The 15,615-nt window shown below is 62.0% G+C and overlaps 1 protein-coding gene and 1 pseudogene across 1 annotated transcript; both read right to left on the reverse strand.

The window, feature by feature from the left end:
- Positions 1-1,466: 1,466 nt before the first annotated feature.
- LOC131424170 (neutrophil elastase-like) lies at positions 1,467-3,414 on the reverse strand. The gene is made up of 5 exons (XM_058579265.1): positions 3,283-3,414; positions 2,788-2,944; positions 2,523-2,664; positions 1,867-2,100; positions 1,467-1,745 (listed from the first exon to the last, which is right to left on the reverse strand). Exons 1-5 carry the CDS (start codon positions 3,347-3,349, stop codon positions 1,545-1,547), a joined length of 801 nt encoding a protein of 266 aa, XP_058435248.1. The 5' UTR covers positions 3,350-3,414; the 3' UTR covers positions 1,467-1,544.
- A 3,253-nt stretch (positions 3,415-6,667) lies between these two features.
- Positions 6,668-8,647, reverse strand: LOC124092320 (myeloblastin-like; annotated as a pseudogene).
- Between the last annotated feature and the right edge of the window lie 6,968 nt (positions 8,648-15,615).

The raw sequence follows: 15,615 nt of genomic DNA on the forward strand, positions 1-15,615 counted from the left end.
ATTAAGAAGAGTAAGTGGGAAATTCATGGTCTGCCTTCAGGTGTGACTTGATCCAGGTGTCTGCCCAACATCAGGTGTCTGCTTCTGGCTTCTCCTCTCTTTGATGTCTTTTCTCCTCACCAGACTCTCCTGTTGTGGTCCCAGGGTCCCCAGACTTGCTCCAGCAGCTCCCTGGGCCCTTCTAAATCATCAGGACAGCCAAAGTCTCAGGGCTGCCCCTGGTTGACTGAGCATGGATCACGAACTCCCTCCCCAGCTACTCTCTGTGGGCATGTTCTGCTGAGCAGGCCCTGAGCTGTGCCCTCTGGAGCAGGGTGGGGAGAGTACCCTAGGCTGTGCCCTCTGGAGCAGGGTGGGGAGAGGACCCTAGGCTGTGCCCTCTGGAGCAGGGTGGGGAGGGGACCCTGGGCTGTGCCCTCTGGAGCAGGGTGGTGTTCAACCGCTGGGCAGAGACTGGGGTGCGTCGCTGCCCCCTGCCTGCTCTTCCTGGAGACAGGCTGTTGCAGACGTGGGGTACAGTGTGACCTGCCCATGCACTGGGAACTGCAACTGAGCCTGGGACAGCTGGGCCCAGGGGAAGGGGCGGGGTGAGGACCCCCACTGCCTGGCCAGGAAGGCTGGCCTGGGAGGGGCAGGCCCTGAGTCCCCAGGGGTGGCTGGGGGGATGCTTGTCGGGCACACACCAGCCCCAGGTCCCTCCCCAGCACCGAGAAGAAAGGAAGGGAGCTGGGCTGGGGCCAACGGTAGAGCACGTGCCTAGGCATGTGTGAGGTGCTGGGTTCGAGTCTCAGCCCACATATGAATAAATAGAATAAAGTCCATTGACAAGTGATACAGTGTTAATTTGTGGTGCTGGGGATTGAACCCAGGGCCTGGTGCATACAAGGCCAGCGCTCTACCAACTCAGCTGTATCCTTAGCCCCTAAGAAAATGTTTTTTAAAGAAGAGGAAAGGTCCCTGACAGAGGGCACTGGGACCTGGGACAGAGGGAGGGGAGCTGTCCCCACCTCCTGGGCACTTCTCTCCTCTGCCGGCTGGCTGCCCAGGGCTGCTCTGCAGACTCCCCAGAGGGAGGTGCTCCGCTGTCCTGGGAACCCGGAAGCCAGCCAGGGTGGGAGCAGGGCCCAGCTGGGCTGCCCTGTCCGCCCTTCCCTGACACCACGCAGCCTCAGCAGTAGCCATCGGGCTCAGAGGACCATGACCACGTGCCCCGCGTGGCAGAGCAGGAGAGCACAGCCCGGCTCTGCCCCTGGTCTCAGCCCCTCCACCTGGCAGTGGCCTGGAGGCTGGAGAGCCTGCTGCCCTGCTGCTGTGACCCCTGCCCGGGCCTCCAACAGGTGGGTGCCTAGCAGGGACAGCGGAGCCCCCGACCGGATCCTGGCTGGGAAGCAGGCGTTTCCTGCCGCCCCCCGAGGCCGACTCCCACCTCCCCGACTGCTTTCTCCCAGGCTGCAGGGCCAGGCGCCTTCCACAGACAGGACTTTTATTTTGCCGGGTGAGGAAATGTGGTGGGGTGGCCCAGCCGGGCGGCAAGGGTGGCCCTCTTAGTAGGTCCTGCTCACAGGGTCCCTGGGGTGGGGGAGCGGGCCGTCCGTGGGGCTGCGGATAACAGAGTTGATCCAGTCTGCGAATTTTGCCACTGGGGCAAAGGCGTCGGGGTAGAGCCCAGAGCCGCAGCCCCCCCGGATGAAGGAGTCGATGCCGTGGACCAGCCCGTTGCAGACCAGGGGGCCGCCAGAGTCCCCCTGTGGAGAAGACTGAGGTCAGGAGGCTGGACTGCGGGCCTGTGGCCCTCCCACTGCCCTTCCGGGCGGGAAGTGGCCCAGGCAGGGTGGGGTGGTGGGCAGAGGAGCACGGGGCACCTACGAAGCAGATGCCGGCCTGCCGGCGCGGCACAAGTGTGCACACGTTGACACGGCGGCGGCAGAGGGTCGTCACCACCGTCACGTTGAGTTCCTGTAGGACGCTGGGTGTCCGTCGGTTCGTGCCCAGCCTGCCCCAGCCCATGGCAAGGCAGGGTGTCCCGTTGCCCACACCGCGATCCTGGGCTGGCAGCTGGGCCACCTGCACATTGGCATTGATGGTGGCAAACCCACTGAGCTGCCGCAGGGACAGAACACAAGGTGTCAAGGAGGCCGGACAGAGGTCCCCACCTGGGGCTGCGCGGTGGCTCCACCACCCAGCAAGCTGCGCCCTGCCCTGCGCTCGGTGCTCCCAGCCAGGAAGTGAGGCCACAGTAAACAGTAGGTGCTCGGTCCGGCAAGCCGTGCACCATCATGACAACTCCCCAGGGAGCAACCAGAGCTGGGTCCCTCTGCCACTGCCCCCGCTGCAGCAGACGGGGGCTGGAGACCCAGGCAGACATGCTTGCTGAAGCCGCCCGGGGCCGAGCTCCTGTACAGGACAAGGCTGGGCAGGGCCAGTGCCCTGCTGGGGCCAGGCCCTTCACCCTGGGCCCTGGCGGGCCCGTGACTTGTCCAGCCTCGGAGCCTCGAGCCTTGGCACCTGTCCTGCTGGGTCACCTGGAGAATCACGATGTCGTTCAGCAGGCGCGTGGCATCAAAGCCGTTCTCAAAGACCCGCTGGACGGAGAAGACCTGCCGGGAGGACTCGCGCTGCCGCAGATCGTGGGCACCCAGCACCACCTGCACCGACCGGAAGTTCCTGCAGCAAGGGGGAGGGCAGCAGGCCGCGGGTGGGTGGCTGTGGGACCTCAGCCCTGCCTGGGCACGGAGGGCCCGAGGAGCCCAGCCTGGCCTCACGGCCCGTCCCGGGGTGGACACTCACAGGCCATTCACACAGTGCGCCGCAGACATGACGAAGTTCCTGGCGATCAGGGTGGCGCCACAGAAGTGGCCTCCCCGTCTCTGCAGAGACACCATGAAGGGCCACGCGTGGGGCCGGGCTGGCCGGCCACCCACGATCTCTGAGGCCAGCACTGGGCCTGGAGACACATGGGGTGGGAGCAGGAGTGGCCGGCCGTGAGTCCCTTCCACCTGGCCACTCGGCCCTCTGGACCCCACAGAAACCCACGGGGGAGATGAGGACACTGAGGCACAGCGGGGGACTGTGGGGCCCAGGTGCAGTCAGGGGGTCTGTTCACCCCAGATTCACAAATCCTGGCTCTGGGCACCAGGTGCGACTTCTCCCCTGAGAGCTTCTGTCTCCTTTTCTGGGGTTTCAGTCCCGACTTTTACCACCCCATGAGAACGAGGAGACCCCAGGTTTGGTGCCCAGTGAAAAGGTGGTAAAGGACATCCAGGGTCAGATGGCCCCACTCACCGCCCAGCAGCAAGGCCAGCAGGACTGGAGTGAGGGCAGGGCTGTGGGCTCCGCAGCTGTGGGTCATGGTGGGCCAGGGCTGCCGGTCTCTGTCCACCAGACGCCCTGCCCTCTTATAGGCCCACACAGGGAGGCCGTTGTGTTGCCCCACTTCCTGTCCTCGGCACCAGGGCTGAGGAGGAGGGGCTGGCCCAGACAGCGGTGGCTGGGCCAGGCTCAGGCCGTGCCTGTCACCCTGCCACTTGGAGGCTGAGGCAGGAGGGTCACCAGCTCAAGGCCAGCCTGGGCAACTCACTGAGACCCTCTCTCAAAACAGAAAACACAGTGCTGGGGCGCAGCTCGCGTGGAGCCCCTGGATTCGGCCCGCGAACCCCACAGTTTGTTGAATGTGCACACGATCCTTTTTACGTCACAGGGACATACTGTTCACAAAGGGTGTAGCTGTGTCCCGGGCCTGGAAGTCCGCCTGGCCCTGAGACCTGGAGGGCCCACGGCCCCCGAGGCTTCCCGGTGAGGAGGGGGCCCTGCGGAGGGACGGCAGCTCCGCTCTCCACCAGGCCTCCGGGCCGGGCTCCGTCCGGTCCAGCCTTTCCTGCCGCCTGGCTGGGCTGAGTGGGAGGACTCGGCCCCCACTTCCTCCCGCTCCCGGGGGCCACAGCCAGGGCTGTGGCAAGACCAACGTCCCCTGGCTGGGGAGGTGTGGGCAGGGAGCCAACGTGGCACCAACACCCGGGACACCCGGCCCGCCCCCTGGGTGGGGACCCCTTATCTCTGGGAGCTGCTGTCCTGTCTCCCAGAGCCTGCACACAGCCGGCGCTCAATCAGTGCCCCTGGCTTGTTCAGACACACACCGATTTGTCTTGCCCCTCCCTTCAAGTCCCCACCCTGTTTCCTTGACATGACTGGAGAGCATGGGGAGCACCAACTGTATACACAACCCTGTATCTTGCTGGAGGCTGGGGTAAACCCAGGGCCTCGTGCATGTGGAGGCCATGCCTGGGGAGTTTGGCAGGGAAAAAAGAACCACGGTACACTTATTGAGCACCATTTGTATACTATGTTCGCATATGTATGGTGGATAAGTGTGTCGATGCTGGGTTCAGCCACCAAGATGACTGCTCTGTGACCCAGTGTTCTCCTCTGTAAAGTGGCTTCATAGTAACAGGTTCAGCTTTGTGGGACGTCACCAGTCACCCCCACATTTGCCTGAGACTCTTGCCTGAGAAAGTGCAGTCTCCCTCTCCTGTGTCTCCTCCTCTCCTCCCTCTCTCTCCTCCCTCTCTCTCCTCCCTATCTCTCCCTCTCCCTCTCCCTCTCTCTCTCTCCCTCTCTCCCTCCCCTCCTCCCTCTCTCTCCTCCCTCTCTCCTCCCTATCTCTCCCTCTCCCTCTCCCTCTCTCTCCCTCTCTCTCTCCCTCTCTCTCTTCCTCTCTCTCCTCCCTCTCTCTCCCTCTCCTGTGTCTCCTCCTCTCCTCCTCTCTCTCTCCTCTCTCCTCCCTATCTCTCCCTCTCCTCTCCTCCTCTCTCTCTCCTCTCTCTCTCTCCTCTCTCCTCTCTCTCCTCTCTCTCCCTCTCCTGTGTCTCCTCCTCTCCTCTCTCTCCTCCCTCTCCCTCTCCTCTCCCTCTCTCTCCTCTCTCTCCTCTCCCTCTCTCTCCCTCCTCCCTCTCTCCCTCTCTCTCCTCTCCCTCTCTCCTCCCTCCTCCCTCTCTCCCTCCCTCCTCCCTCTCTCCCTCCTCCTCTCTCCTCCCTCTCTCCCCCCCTCCTCTCTCTCTCCCTCTCCTCCCTCTCTCTCCCTCTCCCGCTCCCTCTCCCTCTCTCTCCCTCTCTTTCTCCTTCTCTCTCTCTCCCTCTCTCCCTCTCTCTCCCTCTCTCCCTCCCCTCCTCCCTCTCTCTCTCCCTCTCTCTCTCTCCTTCTCTCTCTCTCCCTCTCTCCCTCCCCTCCTCCCTCTCTCCTCCCTCTCTCCCTCCCCTCCTCCCTCTCTCCCTCCCCTCCTCCCTCTCTCCTTCCCTCTCCCTCTCCTCCTCTTCCCACTCCTCCTCTCTCTCCCTCCCTTCTCCAGGGCCTCACAGAGGCCAGATGGGCATCCACACTGAGCACACCCCAGCCCAGGGACCCCACTGTGAGCTGCCCCTTGTCATAGGAGGGTGGGGTCCCCACAGCGTGGGGCTGCTGGAGGCTGCAAGTGGTGAGTTCAGGACAGAGGGGGAGACCGGGGCTACGCTTAGAGAGTGACCGACTTGCAGCCAGAGCTGAACTGTCCCTGGCCAGCCCCCAGCAGGGACCTCACTGCGAGGCCCCAGCCCCCTGTGCCAGCGTCCTGTTTCCTGTGTGTGCCTCGTCCCGGGTTCTACTGCCTTGGCAGGTCCCTAGCAATGGGCTAGACCCCAGCCACAACCCCCCTCCCGGGTCTGGGCTGAGCCGCACTTCCCCCAGAACACTCCTGAGTCACTGTTTACACGGCACCCCCAGGCCATCCTCCTAGGGGCTCCTCCAGCGCCCCTCGGCAACCTGTGCTGGGCACTAACAGTCCCTCTGAAGCTCTCTCAGAAACCACTGCAGTCCCCGGACACCCACCGCGGGCACCCGGACCAGCACCGCTCTGCACGGACTTGGTCCTGTAAACAGTGGCCGCTCCTCTGCTGGGTGGTCAAGGAGCATTTCAAGAGCCCCAAAGGGGACAGGTCTGGTTCTCCCCATGCCTGGATCGGCATGCGCCACCAGGGGGCGGCAGAGCGCGCCTCGGAGGCAGGCGCGAGCCGCTCCTCCTGCAGGGCTCCCCGCGAGGCCTCGGTTTCCCGCCACTTAGGCTCTCTGCGTTGACCTTGACTGCTTCCCCTGGGAGCTCACCCCAGTCCATTTCTCATGCTGCCACCAGGGAACCCCCGCTGCCTGCCCCGCTAATGAGAGGTCGAGTCCCCTAACCACTGCTGTGCAGGCCCAGGGGGTGACCCCACCTGCTCCCCGCCCCGTCCCTTCAGCTCCACTCCAGCCACTGCAAGACTCAGTTCCTGGCACCGCAGGGCCTTGGTACTGGCTGCCCTGCCTCAACCCATTTCCGGTTTCCATGCACAGCCTGACACTTGGCTCCGGCACTGCCCTCCCCACGGACCTTGCTGTCTGCTTGAGCTGGACCAGCACCCCAGGCCCCAGGGTGTCTGAGGTGGCCCCGTTTTCCAGATGAGGAAACAGACCCAGATGTGACAAGTGACTCTCCCAGAGCCACACAGGAGGGGCTGTACCCAGCCCACCTCCGTGGGGTTAGGAGTGAGACTGGTGATCCATTGGTCCCCATCCACCTGTCCTGAGTGTGGGCCTAGGGCCTTGGGCACCTGGTTCTGGACAGGTGTCCACTCTCCAGGAGGGAAGGACAGGAGGCGGTGGGACTTTAACTTTTATTGATGTCACAGGAGCTGGGAGCCCAGTGGCCTGGTTCCCCAGAGCCCCCATGGGGGCGGAAACAGGTGGGGAGCTGCCAGGCTCTCTGTGGACCAGGGTTCTGAGGAGGGGCCTTTGGAAAGGCCTCAGCCCAGAGTCCTTCCTTAGGGCTTGCTGCTGGCTGTGGCAGGAGGCCTCCCAGGGGCTGCAGGAGCCCCTTGGCCGGGCAGCACCGAATGGATCCAGTCCACGTACAGGGACACACGAGGGAAGAAGTCGGGATACTGCCGGGTGGCACATTCCCGGATCAGGAAGGAGTCCAAGCCCTGGAGGATGCCTCGCAGACCAGGGGGCCACCTGAATCTCCCTGGGAGGAACGGGCTGGCCAGTCCCCGAGGCCAGTGGGAGGTGCCGAGGATGAGGCTGTGTGAGGACAGGGCCTGGGGGCAGCGGCCTCCTGCTGGATACCTGGGCCGCTGGGTTCCGGTGGAAGCCCCTCCCGGCGGCACAGCGAGGGGTGCATGGGAGCCGGCCACACCTCCGCCCGCCGATGCCCACCGACACCCGCCCAGGACGTACGAAGCAGATGCCGCGCTGCAGCCGGGCGCCAGCGTGCACAGGAAGGTGACCACGGTCGTGTTGAGCTCCTGCAGGGCGCGGGGCGTCGGTACGCGGGTACCCAAGCGGCCCCATCCCATGGCCAGGCACTGGGTGCCCTGGGTCGAAGCGGTGCCCTGGGAGGCGGGACGGTCCAGCTGGGGAGCGCAGGCCGAGTGAGGCCCTGGTACCTGGCCGCCAGCCCACCCACGCCGCAAGGGCCTCCATTCTTCGCAGAGCACATGTTGAGCGCCCGTTGTATGCCTGCCCGTTTAAGTACCAGGGCTCTAGGGGTGACTAATTTCGACAGGATTGATTTCCATTTTGCTGAGGAGGTGGGGTATTGGGGAGCAGTACGCTGGCCCTGGACGAAGGCTGGGCAGAATGCCCTGTGAGTCCTGCAGCCACGTGTGCAGGGGACTGAGGGGAGGAAGTTCTCCCCCGACCAAAGCTCCACAGGGCCAGGCTGAGTACACAGTAGGTGCTCAATGAAAGCTCACAGCAGGATGCAGCCTGCCCACCTGGATGAGCAGCACGTCGCTGGTCGCTGAGGTTCTCCTAGGCGGCGGCGTTGTTCTGGAAGACCTGGCTGATGCTGAACCTCTGCTCCGTGGGCTCCGGGCTCTGCAGGTCTGCGCCCCGAGCACCACGCTCACCAGGTGTCGGGGGCTGGGGAGGTCAGCCTGCCTTCTCTCAGCGTGTGTCCACTGGTCCCCCCACATGCAGTCCCAGAACTCCAGGGGGCTGCCCCACCACTGCCCATATGAGGGCCGCGGGGCCTGAGATCAGTAGCTGACCCTCTGGAGCAGAGGAGCAGGCAGGGGGTCGAGGCTACAACCAGGGCATGAGGGTGGGGAGGCCCTGCCTGTGCCGGAGCTCGGGAACTCACATGTCCTGCAGGCAGTGGGCAGCAGTCAGCACAGGCTGGGGTGGACGAGTGTGCCTCCGCAGAAGTGGCTGCCCCGGGTCCAGTTCAGCTGCAGAGACGCGGCGTAGGGCCGGGAGCGGGGCCGGGCCTCCCGCCCTCCCATGATGTCTGCGGCCCAGGGGAGGCAGGAAGGCCAGTGTGAGGGCGGTGGCCCTGTCCCCCGGGGCCACCAGACCTGGTGCCCGCCTGTCCCCACCTGCAGCAGCTCTGCCCTGAGGAGGGCGTGGAGAAAAGCCAACACCCGGCACAGAGCAGCAGCACAGCCGCCCCTCCCAGGGGAGCCCTCGGCCCAGCGTCCAGCCTAGCAGCCACCCTGCCAGTCTCCCCAGCAGCGCTCGGAGGGCCGTGGACAGGACCCTGCGGGCAGACACGGGCATGCACAGGGAAAGGCCCTCACCCCACAGCAGCAAGGCCAGCCGCGTGGCCGGGAGGCCAGGCCTAGGTGTCCGACGGTGCGGCGACATGGTCAGGCTCAGGTCCCCCTGCCAAGCTCCTCTTTAGCCCTGGCCATGGCCGTTGGGGTTGCTCCATGACAGGGCAGCTCCCTCTTCCTCCTCCCACCGGGGAGGCCACAGGGAGCTTGGGGGTCACAACCACACTCCTGAGAGGACCCCAGGGTTCTGGCTTCAGGCCTTGACTGCCCTGGAGGGAGGGGAAGCCAGGGGTGCCCCCAGCCCATGCCATGGAGCCAGGTGGGCAGCAGTGGCACAGCCTCAGAGGGACATCCATCCTGCCACACCCCCAAGGAGACACCTCACCCACAAGGTCCCTGTGGCCCCCGCCAAGTGCATATGGCTGCCTGTCTCCTGACAGGAAGGGGACAGGCGGGGACACAATGCCAGGGGAGACCCCCGGATGCCCCCACCCCTCCCTCTTCCTGCCCAGCCTTGGTCAAGGGGATTTTTCCCCCAAGGCAGTGGCTCTAAATCAGGGGCAGCACTGACCCCATGGACACTGGGTGGCATCTGGGGACACTGATGATTATCATAACTGAAGAACTGCTGACCGTGGTGGATGGAGGCCGGGGACACTGCCCAGTATCCTGTAGTACCCAGGACACCCCCCACAAGGGAAAATCCTGTGTCCCCAGGCGCGAGCCTGGCTACAGGGAGAGGCTGAGGGGAAGGACAAAGCCCTGTCCATCAAGGGAGCCCTGAAACAGAGAGGGCACTCCGCACGGGGACAGCGGCAGCAAAATTCTTCTAACGTTCCTTTTCTTTTCTTTTTTGGCTGCTGGGGCACTTTACCCCTGAGCTACAGCCTCAACCCATTTCATTTTTTTTTCAAAAATCATTATTTTGAGACAGGGTGTTGCGAAGTTGCCCGGAGTCTTACTGAGTTGCTGAGGCTGGTTTTGAACTCTGCCTCCTCCTGCCTCAGCCTCCCAAACTACTGGGATACAGACGTGCACCACCGCACCCAGCTCTGACATTTAATTTTCAAGTATCTCAGGCTCACAGAAGTGCAAGGCACCTGTCATCCTGGCCACTTGGGAATGACCTGGCCACCGTGGCAGGGTACAAGCCACAGGCCAATCTCTGCAACTTAGCCAGGTCCTGCTCAGAAGGAAAGTTCTGAGGAACAGCTGGGTGGCAGAGCCCCTGGATTCAGTCCCCAGCACCACACAGAACAGAACACGACTGTAAAGTCAGAGTGGAGCAGCCCAGGTGTCCATCCACAGGGGAAGGGACATACGTGGCCCATGCCCCTGGAGTGTCCTCAGGGCAGGAGCGAGGTGACCCAGCTGCAGCGTGGAGGGACCTGAAGACCTGGTGCTCCATGACAGCCAGACACACAGGGCACAGCGTGTGACCCAGTGACAGGAGGGTCCAGGACAGGGGAGTCCAGAGTCGGACCTGGACCTGTGGGTGCAGGGCTGCTCCGTGGGACAGAGGCTGCTCATGGGGACAGGCTTCCCTGTGGGGTGATGGAATGTTCTGGAATTAGATGGGAGTTGGCTCCACAATTCTGCTGTGGATGCGGTTGAGCTGTTCAACGGGCGAGTTGCGTGGTGTGTGGAACTTCTCCATCAAGCTGCTGAAGACAGAGAAAGGCCCAAACAGATGGGCAGAGGTGGGTCAGGGCCCAGTTTTGCCTCCTCTGTCAGCTGTTTCATAACAGGGGACACGTGGGGTCCCCGTGAGGTCACCAGTTGAGCCTGGGTGGCGCCTGGTGAGCAGTAGGTTCTGGGGCAGGATGGGACAGGGGTGGGTGCAGAGCGGGACCCTGGGCTGCAGGTTGGGGTGAGGACACCATCAACAAAGTGCTGGGCTTTCACGGGCAGGTTGAGGGCCGGGGAGGTGAAGGCAAGAGGCCCCGGGCTTGGTGGTGGCGTCCGTCTCTCTAGAGTGACGGGAAGGCGCACCCTGCCCATGCACAGTCGGATGCCCGTCCTGGACGATGACCTGCTGTAGGACCCTGCCAAGTCACTTCACCTCTCTGGTGATTTGCTCCTGCCCCGTAGAAAAAGGACAAGTAACTCTTGCCGCAAATGTGACTGGGAGGGTCCAACAAGCCCCAGAAGGCGGGGCATAGGAGGGGCAGAGGGACAGAACAGACACTATGATTGACGTATGTATACAGGTGACTGTATGACCCGGGTGATTCTGCAACCTGTACCGTCAGAAAAATGAGGGATCATACCCCAATGATTCAAATGTATGAATTGCCAAGGTCACTGCAATGTCATGTGCAGATAAAAAAAAAAAAAAAAGATCCAGAAGGCCCAGGGCTTCCTCAGGAAGGTCCTGAGTGGGATCCCCAACCTCACAAAGCCCAAACCAGAAGGTTGCCTCTTCCCATCCCACCAGCAAAATCACCAAGACCAGCACACCCAGCATCAGCCACGAGGCGGGGGGCCGGACAGGCCCCGAGGTGTGGGGCGAGGCAGCCCTGGGGGAGAACAGGCAAGATCCTCGGGTAGAGGGGTCCACTGCACTTCTGCCGATGGAGGCCCCGAGACGGAGGCCCATGCGAGGCTGCCTCCCGGGACCACGGCCAGCTGTGCCTGTCTTTCTTTTATCTATTCGCTTATCTGTCCACCTTTGCAGTGCTGGGGGGGACCCAGGGTGGTCTACCGTGGAGCCACCTCCCCGACAGGGTCTGGTTAAGGTCCCCAGACTGGCCTCCAACTCCCGATCCAGCCTCAGCCTCAAGGCCTTGGGAGGCAGATGTGCACCTCCATACCCCACTTTTATCCATAAATAACCAAAAGGCTAGGGACAATCTCAGGGACAGACCCCTCTGTGCCCCAAGAGGAGCTGAAACTTGGACCTAGGCCGAATCTAAGCCTAACTTTAACCCTTAGTATGAAAACTAGCCCTGACCTTGGGGCTGGGGCGGGGGCTGAGCGGCAGAGCGCTCGCCTAGCCCGTGCGAGGCCCCGGGTTCAATCCTCAGTCCAACATAAAAATGACCTTGACCGTAACCCCAACCTGAGCCATGCCTACCCCTGGCCCTGACCCTGACCCCCCAGCCCACAGCACAGCCCCACCGGGCTCTCACCAGGCCCCTCAGACCCGCCGGGGGCTGCGCAGGCTGGTTGGCGACTCGGGGGTCTCCCTGTCCCCCCTCAGTGAGCAGCTACAGACGCAGCTGGCTTTGGCCAGCAGGCACAGGGTGCCACAGAGCCCCTGTGTTGGTCCTGCGTGGGTCCCGCCAGCACCCGGGGACAGGCAGGGACAGCCCTTTTGAGCCCCCAAAGGCCGCTCCCTCCAACTCAGGGCCCCTCCTGTCCGCCCTGGGAGACCCCCAGCCTCCCCCACCCTGCTGCTCCATGATGGGACAGGGTCCCACCTCTGCCCTGCCGCAGTCCTGCAGGGCTGGGTGTCTGGGTGGCCCTGACCAATCACAGTCCTTCTCTGTCCCCCACCAGCGACCTCCGCCCCCTCAGCTGGATCTCAGCACAGATGGGGGACACTGGGAGGGTCCGGCATTGCCACCCTGTGGGCCACAGGGGGGTGGGACTTACCAGGCAGCTCTGGTGACCGCGACCCCCACCAGGCCGCCAGGCCCCGTGGCAGAACATAGGAAGTTGCCCCATCTCCACCAAACTGCCCCCGGTCCCGCTGCCCCCGGCTGTTTCCTGCTGTGAAACAGACAGATCTGCAGGTGTGGGTGGGGACATGAGCCAAGGGCCCCCATGGCCAGCAGACAGGCAACGGGTAAGGCGCTGAGCCCAGCACAGGGCCTGGGGTGCAGCCTGGTGCTGCGTCCTATTATTTTTAAACATTTTTCTTTTTGCTGTCGGTATGGGGGGTTGAACCCAGGGGTGCTCTACCACTGAACTACCCAGCTCTTTTTGTTTTGAGTTACTTAGCCTGGCCTTGAACTTGCGTCCTCTGCATTGGTGCAAAGTCACTGGGATTAGAGGGAGGGGGTGTCTCGCTGTTCACACAGTTTCATGGGGATGCAATGCACACCTAAGACCCCCCTCCAGGGTGCGGTGGCTTCACACTCACACAGCTGTGCGGGCATCAGTTTTGGGATAGTCTCATCATCCCCTAAAGAAGCCCCGTGCACATGAACAGTGAGCAGTCCTGTCCGCCCCTGCCCGGCCCCACACGCCCACGTCCCTGTCTGCACCTGTCTTTGGACTCTGATTCTGGATTTGTCGGGTTGTTTCCAGCCGGTGAAGCTGCAGGCTGTGTGGCCTTTCCCGTCTGGTCCTCTGAGCACCCTGTGGAGATGCTCCGTCGTCCCTGCCTGAGCTGCCAGTGCCCGGTCTCAGAGGATTCCCCTGCCCTTCCAGTCTGCAGAGGTCCAGGGCACTCAGGACCGGGGCCAGCAAGGTGGACCTGGAAACTGGAAGTCGGAAGTGAGTCTCCCGAGTTCAGACTCTTGTAGTTCAAAAACAAAGACAAGCAACCAAATTAAAACAGGGCTGAAGACTGGAATAGACAGCTCTGGGGGGAAAATACACGAATCGCCAGCAAGCACACAAAAACACAGTGACTTCCTTAGTCATGTGAAATGCAGATCAAGGCCCCGCGAGGTGCCCTTCACACCCCTGGGACAACTGTGAGGGGGTGCCAGGCAGGACCCCCAAAAAGGTGCCCACCTCCACTGTGGGCAGGAACGGGACCCTGCTGCCAAGCAAAACAGCCCAGCAACTTCCCAGAAGAAGGGCAGAGCCCGGGACCGGGCCACGCTGAGTTGCTGAGGCTGGCCTCAAACTTGCCATCCTCCTGCCTCGGGCTTGTGGGGAGCTGGGAATACAGGTGTGGCCACTGTGCCTCACTTCTGAGGTAAGAGTGGGAGGTGGGGGTGGCCGTGGCCCTCGGCAACACTGGTTCACGTCTGGGGCTGGGGGGCTCCCCAGAGTGGTTCACCCCCGAGGGGGGGTCCTCTGTTCAGCCCTAGTATTGGGGTCCCGAGCTCAGTCAGGTCTCTGCTCAGCCTCCGGGTCCAGTCACCCAGCAGCATCCACGGCACAGCCCCCAGGCTGCCACCTGCCCTGCTCTCCTGAGTGTACTCCCCACCTGGCCCTCCTCTCTCCTGAACCCCGACAGCAGTCCACCACATTCCTGGCCACGCTTGGGCCTCGTCTCTCCCAGGGCCCCATTTCCTTCCTGCAGACCAACTTGCCTGGAGCACAGTGCCACCTGTGGACTTGGGCCCAAGGACCATTCCTTCCCTGTTGGGTGACCTCTGGGTAGCCCCGTTCTCTGCCTCAGTTTTCCTGTCTCTGCAGAGGGACATGGGCTGGACCTGTCTCAAAGGACTGCGCACGCACCGAGCAGGGCTGCTTTGAACGTGCAGGTGGCTCCCAGGGCCCAGGCTGACTTCAGACCCTCGGCCAGCACTGTGTCCACTGTGGACGGCTGCCCCCTCTCCACCATCGGGGATCAACAGAGGAATGGCTCCCTACCCTGACCCTGGCCCTCCAAGGCCCCTGGGGGTCCTGCCAGCTGCCAGGAGGCCCAGGATGGGTCCCCTCTCTCCCCACCAGGGACCGGGGACGGTCGATTGCCACATCTCCCCTCTTCCTCCTGCCTCCCGAGGGCCGTTTGTGGCCACCTTTCAACACCAGGATTCCCAACTGCCTTCCCGGCTCAGTGCCTAGACAGGCAGGGGACAGAGGGCCTAGCTGACAGATGTGCCTGACCCTCCCAGGCTGCCTGCAGGTCTCAGTCCCCTCGGGTCACTTCTCTGTCATCCACGCCAGGCAGCAGGTGGGTGTGCTTGCTAACACAGGGCCCCTGTGCCCACTTACAGCCAGGAAACCAAGGCCCTAGGCTGACACCCACCGTGGGACGCACTCTCACTGCTGTCAATCAGAAAGACTTGAGCTGTAGCTCAGAGTGACAGGAGTGACTTCACTGACTGGATAGGAAGGGGCAAGGGGACTCGTCCAAGGGACAGAATGGGTCCACTTGGACCAGGGAAGTTTCCAGGAAGTCCTGCTCAGGTCCACCTTGACATCTGATAGACAGTAGGGTGACATCAGACTTTCAAGTCCCCCTGCCATGGCAACTCTAGGTCACCTTGGCCCATGTAATTGGAATTTTTTTTTTTTTTTTGTACCAAGGGTTGAACTCAGGGGTGCTTAACCACTGAGTCACACCCCAGCACCCCCCCTTTTTGATTTTAATACAGGGTCTCACTAAGTTGCTTAAAGCCTTGGAAAGTTGCTGAAGTTCCCTTTGAACTTGCAACCCCCCTGTCTCAGCCTCCCAAATCACTGGGATTACAGGCCTGTGGCACCAGGCCCAACTTCTAATTGGATTCTTTAAAAACAAACAAAAAACCCCAGTTTTTCAATTCTTTTTTTTTTTTTTAGTTTGACGGACCTTTATTTTATTTACTTATTTATATGCTGTGCTGAGAATTAAACCCAAGGCCTCACACATTTGAGGTACAACTCCAGCCCCTCTAATTGGATTCTTAACCATACATTCTTACAGATTTCATGGGTAGGAGGAACTATGCTTATCTCCCAGAGTTTCAGGATCTGGACACAAAAATCTCCTGGGTTCCTGCCATCAACATGATCTTGGGCCAGCATTTCTCCTGCAGTGAACAGGTAGTTTGCTGAGGAATCTGACGTGCCCTGTCCACTGCGGCCAGGCAGGGCTGCAGGTCAATTTCTTTTCTTTTTTTTAGGTAAATGTTTTTAGTCGTAGTTGGACACAATACCATGGCTTATTTGTTTTTATGTGGTGTTGGGGGTGGAACCCAGGGCCGCGGAGCCACCCCCCAGCCCCAAGGTCAGTTTCTCCTTGGTAAGAAGCAAGTGGGAGTCAGCACAGTGGCCCATTTTGTGGAATCATTCCCTTAACCTCGCGTTCCCACCACCTGCATCTGTCTGTTCACTAACATTACCACACGGAAATTCTTCGGAAAACGCATTTGGGTCTGAAGACAGGAGAAAACTATTGTGACTAACAGGACAGACGGGGAGGGCGGGAGCCAGCAGGGTGGAGAGCGGAGA

This window comes from Marmota monax, unplaced genomic scaffold (assembly GCF_021218885.2).
Source record: "Marmota monax isolate L192 unplaced genomic scaffold, Marmota_monax_Labrador192_F-V1.1 WCK01_AAM20220418_F8-fsc00102, whole genome shotgun sequence".
NCBI lineage: Eukaryota > Metazoa > Chordata > Mammalia > Rodentia > Sciuridae > Marmota > Marmota monax.